This window comes from Macrobrachium nipponense, chromosome 40 (assembly GCF_015104395.2).
Source record: "Macrobrachium nipponense isolate FS-2020 chromosome 40, ASM1510439v2, whole genome shotgun sequence".
Lineage (NCBI taxonomy): Eukaryota > Metazoa > Arthropoda > Malacostraca > Decapoda > Palaemonidae > Macrobrachium > Macrobrachium nipponense.
Genome location: NC_061101.1, coordinates 55,606,561 through 55,620,410, shown reverse-complemented (window position 1 = coordinate 55,620,410; position 13,850 = coordinate 55,606,561). Strand labels below are relative to the sequence as shown.

General features: G+C 37.6%; 2 protein-coding genes across 4 annotated transcripts in view; one reads left to right on the top strand and one right to left on the bottom strand.

Moving 5' to 3' along the window:
• LOC135212165 (putative nuclease HARBI1) overlaps positions 1–10,090 on the top strand; it is a 65,493-nt gene extending 55,403 nt beyond the window's left edge. Inside the window, exons 1-2 of one of the 3 annotated variants that reach the window (XM_064245592.1) lie at positions 7,775–8,319; positions 9,192–10,090. In XM_064245592.1, coding sequence (XP_064101662.1) covers positions 7,897–8,319; positions 9,192–9,959 — 1,191 coding nt within the window. In that variant the 5' untranslated portion in view covers positions 7,775–7,896 and the 3' untranslated portion in view covers positions 9,960–10,090. Of the gene's footprint in view, positions 1–7,774; positions 8,320–9,176 lie in introns of those variants that run through there. The other 2 variants (XM_064245590.1, XR_010313828.1) reach the window with 2 other exon arrangements.
• Positions 8,336–11,553, bottom strand: LOC135212166 (uncharacterized). The gene is made up of 2 exons (XM_064245593.1): positions 10,100–11,553; positions 8,336–8,998 (listed from the first exon to the last, which is right to left on the bottom strand). Exons 1-2 carry the CDS (start codon positions 10,484–10,486, stop codon positions 8,459–8,461), a joined length of 927 nt encoding a protein of 308 aa, XP_064101663.1. The 5' UTR covers positions 10,487–11,553; the 3' UTR covers positions 8,336–8,458.
• Positions 11,554–13,850: the final 2,297 nt, after the last annotated feature.

The window sequence follows — 13,850 nt, the reverse complement described above, 5'->3', positions numbered from 1 at the left end:
GAACCTGGCACTCTATTACACTGTAAGATGCCCTTTTTAATCGCATAATTTATGTCTTTTGCTCTTGAAAATTGTTTTTCAACAGCGAATTATGTCATGTTTTTCCTTCCATGTATTCTTGTTGTCAAGTATGTAACAAGGTCATACATTTTGTACTTGTAAACCTCAGCCTGAGATGTGATTGCCTATATAATTGTTTACGCGTTGTTGATGAACCTGCCTACTCCTCGTGAGTTAATCTGATGTTTATTCCAAGTCTTAAAACTCCCTTGTACCTACCCTGAGGAATTCAGTTTTTCCTGTCACTGGTGGAGTGTTAGACACGCTAAAATTGCGAAGAAAACTTTATGTATTGGAAGTCAAAGAGGGGTGAGGCAAGGTTACTGTTGAGACAAAGTGCAGGTTAAATGTACTAAGGTAGATTCTTGCGCCTAACAAGACGTTTGTTTGGCGGCCTCTGATTGGCTGGTAGCGGGAGGCAGACTGCTCGCTCAGTGGGTCATATTTTCGTTTGTAGCTTAGAAAACTAGCAATATGTTTACATTTCTTCATTTATCTCACGTTTTACAAAAGATAGGAAAGTTTTGGTCATACCAAAGGATTCGGTATTAAATGTACAGTTAAATAATCTTTTCCTGAAATCAATAAGTTAAAATACAAAGGAATTACAACGAGTAGAAGAGAAGGGAGAAACATTTCATTCTTTATTCATCATCGGATTTTGCATAATTCATGAGATCAAGATAAAATAAAATCTTGTGTTATTGAACAATAAAATCACCCTGAACACGCTGGTGCTTTCAGATTTTAGATGCGTGTAATATGTAAAGAAAAAAGGAAGAATATGTCTTATTATGTTTCATTCGTGCTTGACTCGGTTTGACAATAGTGCGAGAAACACATCGTTGGGTCTGGTCCTCTCAGCTAGAGCCGTTGGCGCGTTGGCAGTTGCCAATTGGCGATATTATTATGTCATTACATTTTCTATAAATAAATGCATAGAATTCCCATTATGACTTTCGAACATTTTTACTCAAATATTATATATGTCCGTATTTCTGGACATATCTGATAATAAAAGTAAATAATCAGATGGATGCATCTGGTATCGTTGGAGGTGTAGGCTGGCCGCGGGCGGGAAATTCATTCCAGGAAAGAATTTGAAATCTACGGACCTACATCGCACTCTTCAGCTCATCCTTAGTTTTAATGAGGTTGGTTTCAACATATTGTTTCTAATTTTCTTATATGAATATATTTTCAAACGAAAGAGATAGCAGAGACTTAATTGAGTGATATGAAATAATAATCTCAGTGGAGCAATAAACAGCAACGAACTAACCAAGATTTCTTTTTCTTTTCAAGCAGATGTCTCGAGATGACAGCACCATTCGTTGCACCGTATCCAGATTTGCAAGTCAAGCTCGCAACATTATAATGATTGTTCATCGTTATTTCAGCTCACACTGGGGAGCAGACTCAAGAAATGAAGTATTTGAGAAGACCGCCAAAGCTACAGGAGTGCCAACCAACACAGTGAAAAAAATCAAGCGACAGTCATCTGAGTGTGGCAACGTCCCCTTCGCTTCACCTGTATATCCCAGGAAGAGGATCCGAGTGAAGGACAAGGTGGATAGTTTTGAAAATGAGTGTATTCGGAAGGAGATTTTGTCTTTTTACGAGAGAGGAGAGCTCCCAACGTTAGATGCCCTACTGGAAAAAGTGAAGGAAGACCCGGTAAAGTTTAATGGTGGAAGAACAACGTTATGGAAAATTGTGAGAGGGCTTGGATTCCGGTACAAAAAAGTGACGAGTGGAAGAGCAATTTTAATGGAACGTGATGATATAGTGGCAGCGAGAACTGAATACCTATGGTTAATTGAAAAGAATAGGAATTGTAGTCCAACTGAACGTAAACCTGAAGTGTTCCTGGATGAAACTTGGATAAACCAAAATGAATGTGTACGTCAGTGTTGGACAACGGGTGAAGGCGAAATAGGACCCAAATTTAAGACTGGAAAGGGGTCAAGATTTATTGTGGTGCACGCGGGGAGTGAGAAGGGGTTTGTCAAAGATGCGCTATTGTTGTTTAGGTAAAAAAATGGTGCCAAAGGGGACTACCATGATTCCATGGACCATGAAAGGTTTTTAAAGTGGTTTAAGGAACAACTATTGCCTAATATAGAAGATAGATCTCTAATCATAATGGACAATGCTCCCTACCATAGCAAAATAGAAAATAAAGTGCCAACAACCAGCAACAGAAAAAGTGAAGTCATAGAGTGGCTTTCTTCTAATAACGTCACCCACGACCCATCAGTAACAAAGCCAAAATTGCTGCAGATTGCCAAGTGTCACAAAGAAAAACAGAGGTATGTGATAGATGAGACAGCCCCGTGCAAATGGTCATGATGTGCTCAGACTGCCACCATATTATTGTCAGTTTAACCCCATAGAACTTATATGGGCTCAAATAAAGGGGGATATCAGAAAAAAAATAGCTCTAATGCAAATCAATCTTTGAAAACTGTTGAGCAGCTTACGAGACTGGCGATAGACAAAGTTACAACAGAAGACTGGAAGAAATGTTTTCACCACGTTAAGAAATTAGAAGATGATTATAGGAGGAAAGATGTTGCTAGAGAGTATATGTTTGTAAGTTTTGTTATTGACATTGGAGATGACGAAACTGACAGTGATGATATTGATATTAGGGAGGATGACACTGACAGTGATGATATATATCAATGATTTTCTATTATTTGTTTTTAAAAAAGTTGAAGACCTAACAGTGTTTCTATAGTTTTCCATTTTTAGATAGGCAATTTCATAACTAAAGTATATCCATATGAGTTTCCTTTTTTTTTTTAATATTTAAGGGCATAACAATGTACATATTTGTTTATAAATTCTTTTTACTTGGTTTCAATAGAAAAGGGGATATCAATGTATCTCTATAATTTCCCATACTTTTTGTTTCAACAGGTAATGACATGACTATGTATATATGTATGATTTTCCATTATTTTTGATGACGTAAGAAAATTTGTAAGATTTTAATTTCTTTTTGTTCACATCGATAGCCTAATGACATACCAATGTAAGCCTACTGTGTATGACTTTCTTTTGTGTTTATGACATAATATATCTGCATGAATTTCCATTCTTTTGGTTTAAAAAGATGAAGATATAACAGTTTTCTGATTATTCTTATTATCCTACATGTACTATATATATACAATTATGCAGGGCTGTGGGAACGGTTACGGGAGCTATTCTAACTCGGGTATGAATTAAGTGATTCAAAAATAATCAACTACCTCAGAAGAAAACTAAGCAAATTTTTCCTAAACATTGTTGTGGACATGTTGTCAAGTGTAACATGTATATAAAGGAGATAAACATTCTGGTGTAAGAGTAACTCAAGCAATTCTAAAAAAGACAGTATATTATATTCGTTACATCGTCAAAAAATTTTATGGTAAGAAATAAACATTTGTACTTTTGTTTATTGAGTGAACATATGAAAACCATAAGCTTTTGATGTTATTGGCCAGAGAAACAAGTTCTGTTATTTATCAGTGAGCCTCATAAAGCATGCACAATTCTCACTTAGACCAACTTGAAGCCAACACCCAGATGCATCCATCTGATTATTTACTTTTCTTTTATCAGATATGTCCAGAAATACGGACATATATAATATTTGAGTAAAAATGTTCGGAAGCCATAATGAGAATTCTATGCATTTATTTATAGAAAATTGTAATGACAAATAATTTCGGTAAATACATAGTCTCAAAACTGCAAACTTCTCATATCGCCAATTGGCAATTGCCAACACGCCAACGGCTCTAGCTGAGAGGACTAGCCCCACGATATCTTGCGTGTCTCGGCACTACTGTCAAACCGAGTCAAGTACGGATGCAACATAATAAGACATATTCTTCATTTTCTCTTTACATATTACACGCATTTAAAATCTGAAAGCAACAGCGTGTTCAGGGTGATTTTATTGTTTTAAAACACAAGATTATATTTTATCTTTATCTCATGAATTATGCAAAATCCGATGATGAATAAAAACAGGTATAAAGAATGAAATATTTTTCCCTTCACTTCTACTCGTTGTAATTCCTTTGTATTTTAACTTATTGATTTCAGGAAAAGATTAATTAATTGTACATTTAATACTGAATCCTTTGGTATGACCAAAACTTTCCTATCTTTTGTAAAACGTGAGATAAATGAAGAATTGTAAACATATTGCTAGTTTTCTAAGCTACACACAAAAATATGACCCACTGAGCGAGCAGTCTGCCTCCCGGTACCAGCCAATCAGAGGCTGCCAAACAAACGTCTCGTAGGCGCAAGAATCTACCTTAAATGAATCGACTATAGTGGCCGAGATTTGTACATAAAAGCTTGGCCGATAGGTGCTGTCATGAAATGCATTATAAAATCCTTTAGACTTTTACCTTAAAAATGTTGTTGCAAGTCCGCTTCCATTCAGAATATCTAATGTGTAAATCGGATATCTAGTATGTAAATCTATGGGCATACACAAATTCCCACCTCCCGAGTTCCATTTTTGTTAACATTTCAAACTACTTGTGTTTCCCCTTACTTTGTTATAGAAAACGGGTCCATTTTATTCAGCCCTCATAGAAAACCGAGGATCAATAAGCAAAAGACGCCAACTACTTTAAATAGATTTTGTCATGACTTTTGTACCAGACATAATTCATGGCATTATGTATATACATAAACAATAATTTATTTATAATAATATGCTTGATAAAATGCTCTCCCATATTTGCAGAGCTCTTCATAAAAATAATTGACTTCATTCTTTTTAACAAAGCATTGACTACAATTCCAAAGTATATTTTTGGTGCCTCACACTAGAATCTTCCAGCATTTTTCCAGTTTGCTATAAAAATGTCAATACAGGGGATCAAAATTGGTGCTATGCTGTTTTCATAGCATTGTAACAACATGGGACTTCATTATACCACAAATATTGGCAGCTTGCAAAATTTTATGGTGAAGTCGACAGAAAATATGCTGTTGTGGCATCCCATCCAATGTAAAATTGTTCTGTATGCACGACTTCAAATTCTCTTATTATTTTTTCAAAAAATTTCTACTTAGCATAGGTTTTTATACAAATCATACTATTATCATTAGCTTTCATCCCTTGAAATACAAATATTTGACTGCCTGACATCTATGTTTACTGTATAAAAGAATGCATATACCCATTACTTTTCAAACACAGAGTTCCATGATTGGAGGGACACTTTCTTGACCAGAAAAAGTGGTGAAAGCTCTGTTAACAGAAACTCAACATGGTAGCATTTCAGCACTGTAGTCACTACTATTGACTTAATGAATTTATTCTTTTCAATTTTGCTACACTGTTCTATGTACTTTATATTTGTTTACTTGACATTTTTGTTGATGTACAGTAAAACTTTAGTTGCAGTTAGTGATTTTGATAATTTTTCAAGCTTTAAGTTTTAAATAAAATTCAGTTATTCAATGTGTTTAAAAGTCCTATGATTAAATTGATACTGTTTTCAGTTTATATATTTTAATTTTTAAAGTGTATTTTTACAGGAATTTCCTAAGTAAACCAAACAAACGCCAATGAACTTCATTTTAGTCATTCTCCAGTCTTTGTTACAATGTAATTAATTATCAGTGCCTAATTTTAACATTTCTTCAGGTACTAATGTTTGGATGTCTTACATCATTCAATTTTTACAAGACTAAGTACCACAGTTTTGTATCGATCACCAGAACAGGGCTACAACCCTATGAATTGTTAAATACTGGTCACAAAAAAAGAAATCCTAAATCTTAGGATCAGAATAAGGCTACGAGACTAAAACTGGCCTAAAAATGAAATTTTTTGTTGAATATCATGCTGCGTGCTAGAACAAGCCTAAACATCAGAATTATTTTGTAAATACGTGGAACAAACCTTTGGCCTTAACAATAGGATGATCTTAAGCTCTCCTTCCCAAGCCGGTTTCTTTGTTAGCTCATGATTTTTTTGTCCTTTGCTTTCAGTGTGTCTGCTTGTCTTTATCATGGATTCCACCAGGAGTTCTAGGTCCCATTGACGCATGTGCCCGGGTGTTCTAGGATTTCCATGTTCAAGTTTTTTGGCGCCTTCCATTGCTGATCCCCATACCCCTAGCAGTAGATGCCATTCCAATTTTTGTACTATCACTAAACCATGCCTGGAATGTTGTTCCTGGCCCGTGTTGCAGTGGAAGCCATTCTAGAAGAAGAGGGAGCACCGTAGGTTATCTACTTGTCCTTCTTAGGAAGGTATCTCACCTCTGAGTAGACAATTCGGCATTCCCTTCTTCCAGAAATTTTTGTTTTGCTACTTTTGATGCCCTGTCTCCTTCTTTTTCTTTCATTGATTTGTCTTTGGAAGTATCGGGAGTTGCACAGGATGAATTTTTGTATTATGTGGCTCCTTCTCTCACGGGAAGTAATCTCTTCCGGGAGGGAGGAGGCAACTTCTTCATCTTCCTTTTGTTTCAGGTATGGAATCGCTCCAAGATGGTGGCTTTTTGTGGCCCCCCTAGGCTTATGGGGTTCTCCCTCCTTGGATGGCCTATCGTTGCATTTAATTTCTGCTTGCCATCCTCATCTGGTCCCCCCTTCTCTGGGCCTCCACTACTTTAACTCTCTTGTGCTGCCGCCCCAGCCAGATGCCATCAACTACTGGGTCGCCTCCTTTCTCAGCGCCAGTGAGGCCTCCCAGCACGCATGTGCCTCTTCCTGCACATACGTGGACATGTTCCAGTTCGTTATCGCCTTCACTCTCCTCAGTCTTCAAGCTGATTCTTCCTCATTTCAGCCTGTTCGAGTTTGCTGAAAGGATGCTAAGGCTTTTATTACGAGGTTGAAGGTGCTTAATCGGGTCACTAATCCTGCACCTTCTAGGAGTTCTCTTCTCACAGAGACTGTTGCTTCCCCTTCCAGTTCTGCCTCCCAACAAATGTGTTCATAGTGGGGGTCGTGAGGCTGTTGATGGTCGTGGATGTGAGGCGGTTTGGGTCTGTGGACAAGTTTCTCAGCCTAGTAGGGCTTCTTACCATCTGGGTGATGGGAAGAAAAACCTTTCTCCTGTGTCAAGAAGCCTAGGCTTTCTGGTTCTCGTTCCCCAAGGAGTTCCCGCTTGTGTCGTTCACCTCCCAGAGTTGGGGACCTTGACTGTTTTTGTCATGGCTAATCTCCTTCTCCAGGATATTGTCTTGTCCATCATTCTTTATCTCACAACTGTTTATGTGATCCATCTAAAGCCTGGCTTGACCCTTTGATGACTTCTCAAAAGGCCTCTACTCTAGAGTCTACTGCTTCTTCTGTCTTCCAGACTGTGTCGTGGCTGGACTTGTGGTCTATTGCAGTGCCAGGATAGCGTCGTGTCGCACTGATGGAGGTTCCATTTACTTGCCCTTCCTTATCAGGTTGCTGCAGTCTGGGCCACCTCAGTGCTAATTTGTGGGCCAAACTGCTCCTGGTTAGGAGGGATGTGGCCTTGTTGAAGGTGGCAGGTTTGGTGGATTCTGAGTCCTTATCATCTCTTCATAATGGAGTCTCAGCCTCTCATTCCGAGAATGCAATTAGATGTGATAGACCAGCAGCATGCAAACACCAAGGATAGGCAGGTTAAGCAGGCAGTCTCCTCCAAGGAAGTCAGCCAAGTGGTCAACATCTCTTAAGCCCCTATTACACGTATCCGGTTTTCTACGGCCAACCTGGCCTACGGCGCCGTAGGAAAATTCTGGCCTACGGCTAGAGTTATTACACGTATTTGAACGGCCGGTGGCAAGTGGGTGAGTTTGGTACTGTTTGTGGTGGAGGAGTGACATGTCTTCTCTCGACGACAATCTCGTTGCTATTGCTCTAGCGTGCTGTTTGAAGGTGAAAACAAGAAAAAGGAAGATTTGGTCCAAACATTGGCTGCGTAAACGACAAAAATACTCTCATGTTAACTTAATGAAGGAACTAGCACTAGAAAAAGATGACTGGTTTAACTACATGCGAATGGATCATGACACATATTTGGAACTCTTAAGTCAGGTATCACCTTTAATAGAAAAAAAGGACACTTGCATGAGAGAAGCAATTAGTCCACATGAGCGTCTTTCAGCCACTTTGAGATTTCTTGCTACAGGAAGAACATATAGCGATCTAAAGTTTACAACAATTATATCGCAGCCTTCTCTCAGTGCAATAATCCCAGAAACATGTGCAGCAATCTACAAATGTTTAGGCCCAAAATATCTGAAGGTAAGTTTATTTTGCACAAATAACTATAATTTCTCGTTTTAGTATGAAACATTCATACCAGGTTAATTAAAAAAAATATAGAAGTTTCAAACTTTATTCCAGAGTATTCAAGGTTCATAAATGTACATGTGTACCTACATTACATTTGGAGAATATCATATGTCTCATAATTGTAATCTGCTCTTGGGCTTAGAGTAGGTACAGGAGTGCTAGACAGAGATGGAGCTTGGTAATGACTTGGGCTTGGAGTAGGTGCAGGAGTGCTAGATAGAGATGGAGCTTGGTAATGACTTGGGCTTGGAGTAGGTGCAGGAGTGCTAGATAGAGATGGAGCTTGGTTTTGGGCAATTCGTGAATAGGGCGTCAATGTGCCCATTTCACCCTCGAAGATAGCGTCATTTATTAGCTTTTTAACAACCGGATACATCCCCGGGTTTGCTAAATGCAAGCTTTGTAACCTTTTAGCCACATACATACCAAACACATCATATTCCGAATTTGGAGGTGCTTCCATCCTTTTTGCTACAAGGTCCAAAACGTGATCAGCTTTGCCTTGTACCGATCTGCGCCTTTTTGGTGGTGCCGGTAGGACTGATGTAGTATGCCGTGAAGGCAGTAGCGATGAATCATCCTCATGTTGGGTTTCTCCCTCTTCAGTAAGATCGTCTTCTTGAGATTGCTGAAAAAAAGCAAAATAATTAGTAACATAAACATGGAAATTCTGTTTTGAAAGAAAGAAATAGTAGTTCTAAAATTCTATAAGTTAAATAAGTATTTATTTAAATAACTTCCAGTTCATTCTAGCATAGTCTATAAACCTTATATGTTAAATAATTCTCTATTACTATTTTTTTCAGTTTCCATCAACACAGCATGAGTGGGAAGAAATCCCAAAGGAGTTTGAGAGAGTCTGGAATTTTCCACACTGTGTCGGAGCTGTGGATGGCAAACATGTCAAGATTGTGCCACCTCCAGAATCAGGATCATTCTACTACAATTACAAGGGTTTCCATAGTATGGTACTAATGTGCATTGCCAATGCAAAGTATGAATTTATTCTTTGTGATTTCGGCATCAATGGACGAATTTCAGACGGAGGGGTAATAAACAGGACCACTTTTTATGACAAATTGTGCAAAGGACATTTAAATCTTCCGCAAGAAAATAAAATTGAAGGTTCTGAAAAGTATTACCTTATGTGTTTTATAGGCGATGAAGCTTTTGCTATGAGAACTGACTTTTTAAGACCCTTTAGTCAAAAGGACTTATCATATGAGAGAAGGATCTTTAATTATCGCCTGAGCAGGGCTCGCAGAATTATCGAAAACGTGTTTGGAATTTTGGTTTCGCGCTTTCGTATCTTTCAAACTGCTATAAATTTATTGCCAAGAAATACTAAAAATGTAGTATTGGCTTGTTGTGCACTTCATAATTTTTTACGTGCAAAATGTATCAGGCATTCTATCCCAGATGAGTCTGATGAACAAGCTGAAGATAATATGAGTCAAGTCGAACAATCACTAGCAGGCTTGCAAAGAGGGACTATGAGAAATACCCCCAATGCTGCTAAGAAAGTACGAGATACATTCATGAATCACTTTAATAACGAAGGAAAAGTTGCATGGCAGGACAATGTATAATATTCTTAGTTTGCTTTTCTACTGAATGGTAATGAGTTATCCAAATATTTAAATAAAGAAATAGTGTGAATTATTCAACTGAATATTTGTAAGCTTTCTTTTGTTTGTAAATAAAATATGACATGATTATATATACATACCTCTTCATTTATTTCCTGTGTATTAAGGCTCATGTTTGAAACAGATGGTTCACATTCCACATTTTGGTCTTTGATGAAATGCATCAGATGAAAATATGAGAGTTTTGGCGTATAAATGGAGTCTGAACCGCTCCCCAAACTTTTAGACGCTTGCACTTTTTTAAGTTCTTTATTGTATGAGCTCCTCAAGTTGTTTATTTTCTTAACAACAGTATCTTTATTAGCACTAGGATCAATTTCTTGAAGTTTATTTACTAATTTACCATATGCTGCATTTCTCACTTCTCTGTTTGAATAATCCTTAGATTTAATGAACCACAAACATGGCTCATTTCGATAAATTTCTATGAAGTCACTCAAGAAATCACTGGCGCAAGAGCTTGCCATGGTGGCGACCTTCCACTGTCAGGTGCAGCCTCACACTGATGTCATACCATACAGTGAGCAATTACACGCTACGTCCTCAGTCGTGACGTACGACGGCCGTACGGCCAACTTTAGTACTGGCGAAAGTTCATCCGGCCGGCCGTGGGTGAGCGTTCATGCGGCCGATTTGCTATCACACGCTCCGGTTTGAACATATGCTAGTGTTGTGACCGACGGCGCCATAGGAAACCGGATACGTGTAATAGGGGCTTTAGGGCTTCTCAGTCTACTGCTCCATCTAAGTTGAACCAATGGCAGTGCTCTTTCAGCCTCGCTACTACAAGCTAGGAAGGTAGGGCTGGAGGAAAGGGCAGAGCACATCGCCAATAGAGGGGGTGCCAATCCCTGCCTGTTGCCATGTGTGGGGGGATGACTGGTAGACCATTGGGCCAAATAGCAATACCACGGAGCAGAGAAGTGGGTAGGGTATCAGCTGCCTTTCGACTTGACTCCCCCTCTCTCAGACAGACCCTTCCTCCACCTAAGTTATGCTCAAGGGTCTTCGAAGTGCTTAGCTCTTTGGGAGGAAGTGTTGAAGATGTTGGACAAGGGAGCAGTGGAGGAAGTACATCATCCTTCTCTGGGGCTTTACAGTTTCATTTTCCGGGTTCCAAAGGCTACAGGCATTTGGATACCAGTGATAGATCTTTCCGTGCTGCATCACTTCCTCAGGACGAGGTTCAGGGTGGATATGCCCCGGACGGGTTCGGCAGCCATAATGGTGAATGACTTCATGCTGTCAATAGATTCCAGTTCACCCTTCATCCAGGAGACTCCTTTCCTATTGTTTTTTTGGAGCCTAGGCATTTTGATATACCTGGAGAAGTCCAATATGCTTGCCAGCCAGAGGATTCTTTACCTGGTATATGACTATAGATACGGCAGTGTCGAGGATTTTTCCGTTGGACCAGAGGTTGCAGAAGTTCAGGTCTGTGGCACACTCCTTCCTTGCACGGTCTGAGCAGCGAACTCTCCAGTCTAAACCTAGAATATTGCAAACAAACACACTTCCAGTATACAAACATAAAAAGCACACACTGAAGGTATATGTACATATTCTTAGCTATACTGAAACTGAAAAATTTCATAAAATCAGTAAAACCTAATTTTAATCATTATTGAACGTTTACTATTGATCATACATGACTTCTACAAAATTGTTGAATATGAATAACCTTTTTATTAATCTCATTTGAACAATATTTGATAATACAAATCAAAACAAAGAATTCTGGGTGAACACGCAGTCTAAAAACAGTCAATTACTTGACAGGTGATATTAGAGTATCTAGAAACGTGCTAGACTACCTAATGTACAAAAAATCAAAGCATAGCCATGACAACCAAAAACCAATATTATGCAGAAAAGAAACTTCTGGTTAATATCATGTATACTTAAACAGCCTGAACCATCTGATAATAAATGAATGTGGATTATAGGTAAAAACTTGGATATCCTGAAATGTACTGAGTTATCGATAACGTATATTAATATTGCTCAGAAAATATAGTGAAAACTGTACGTACTACCCTGGAATACACTTAAATATTAGTTAAGCTGATATTACTGTTTTATGAATATTATGTTAAAAAGTTTATCCTGAGGGATGCTAGACTGCTAATACTGAATGGATGAGTATTAAAATATTTATGTCCAAAAACTGAGCTACTGGTAACTGACATTAAAAATGAGGCTAGATTAAAGTAAAGCAAATCTATCCTGATACATACTAAACTAGTTGCCAGCTAACACTGTACTATGAAAAATTTAAAGAAAAACCCATGTTCTGAAAATATTCAAAAGTACAAAAGCACTTGGCATATTAAACTTATGAATCTTACATGAAATAAACTGCTGTACTTCTTACATGAAATAAATTACTGTACTATCACAAAATATACTGAGGTATCGCAGAGCTTTTGTTAAACTACAAATATTATATCCTAAAACACTGAGCTGCTTTAAAGCTGATAGCTAAAAATAAGGGTCAGTATATTTTAGGATACATATTTTCCGCTTTAAAAACTGTAATATACCGAGATTAAACTTATAACAGGTAAAGGCCTAATTGATGATATTAAAAAAAATATGGAAAGTAATCTGAATAATATTAAGCTACTGGATGTCTAAAATTAAAGTAAAGGGATTTGAAAACATAGACCTTGAAGCATTAAACCAAATGGCAGGTTTGAGTAATAAAAAATTATATATTGCACCATAGTGACCATGCACATATAGTGAAGACTACTAAAGTTCATTCTTAGAAATTACAATAAGCAAAGCAGAACTCCATTCGACTGCCTTGCACCATCCTAAAACTTGAGTCTACCTTATTTTTAATAGTCAAAGTAGTTTCCTGGCTATTTTCATCATTATATGTTCATGTGAACATTCTTCATCTTTATCACTGGCACCAGTTAATATTTGTCGATAACCACTATTCTGGCATAGTATACAAATCTGATAAATAAAACATAGCCGTTTCCTGAAGTTCATATTCTTCCATAGCAGAATAACACGTGATTATTGTATAACAAACTTGTCCCATGTATGGTTACTAGCTGTAGATTTAAGCATCTTCCTGAAAAGAGGAGTAAAAAACAATGAGGCGTATGAGGTACGTACTAAAATTAAAAGGTAATTCTTAATATCAGGGTCCAAAGTAGACAACAGAGGTATTGCATACTGCACCAGGCTCCACTTTATGTAGTCAATCTCAGCCAATTTTCAATTTGTCTCACATCTATGTAGTACTCAATAGAATAGTTCTAGCTTTATTACGGCCACACCTATACATTTCGTGAATTCACCTGACGATCAGGGTTTAGTCCACTACAGAATACTATCACATAAAGGACTCACCCTTTAGTATCTCATTTTTCTAGAAGCTCAGCCTAAAAGGTAAACATTTAATCAGATCCTGATGACATCGTTTCAAGGTAGCAGTAATTCCCCTGAAAAGGTACAGATATCTTTTGGTTGTTCACAAATTATTATCTATAGCTGTGGGGCAGTCTTCCTAATACAACAAGATGAGTTATACAAGAAGTTTATAAACTTTCTAATGATACCATCATTGCTCAATAAACTTTAGTAGTAAAGCGTCACCATTACTGTTATAGAATTCATATTTTACAGATTAATTACTCTACTAAAATTCTACAAAACTGCTGCAAGGTGGCAGTGACTTTTGTACCTAAGAGGCTAAGATTTGCTGGAAAATTTTATTTTAATTTATTACTCGGAGCTCAATAGTCCAACGTGCAAAGAGTATCTGTCCTTTTCAGATAATATAACTAAGAATTTATTTACATCTTGCACGTC

Excerpts from the sequence above, each read along its gene's own strand:
- LOC135212166 (XM_064245593.1), bottom strand. The coding sequence starts at position 10,486 with ATGGCAAGCTCTTGCGCCAGTGATTTCTTGAGTGACTTCATAGAAATT. Across the intron at positions 8,999-10,099 it reads CACAGGAAATAAATGAAGAG|CAATCTCAAGAAGACGATCT; the intron begins GTATGTATATAT and ends GCTTTTTTTCAG.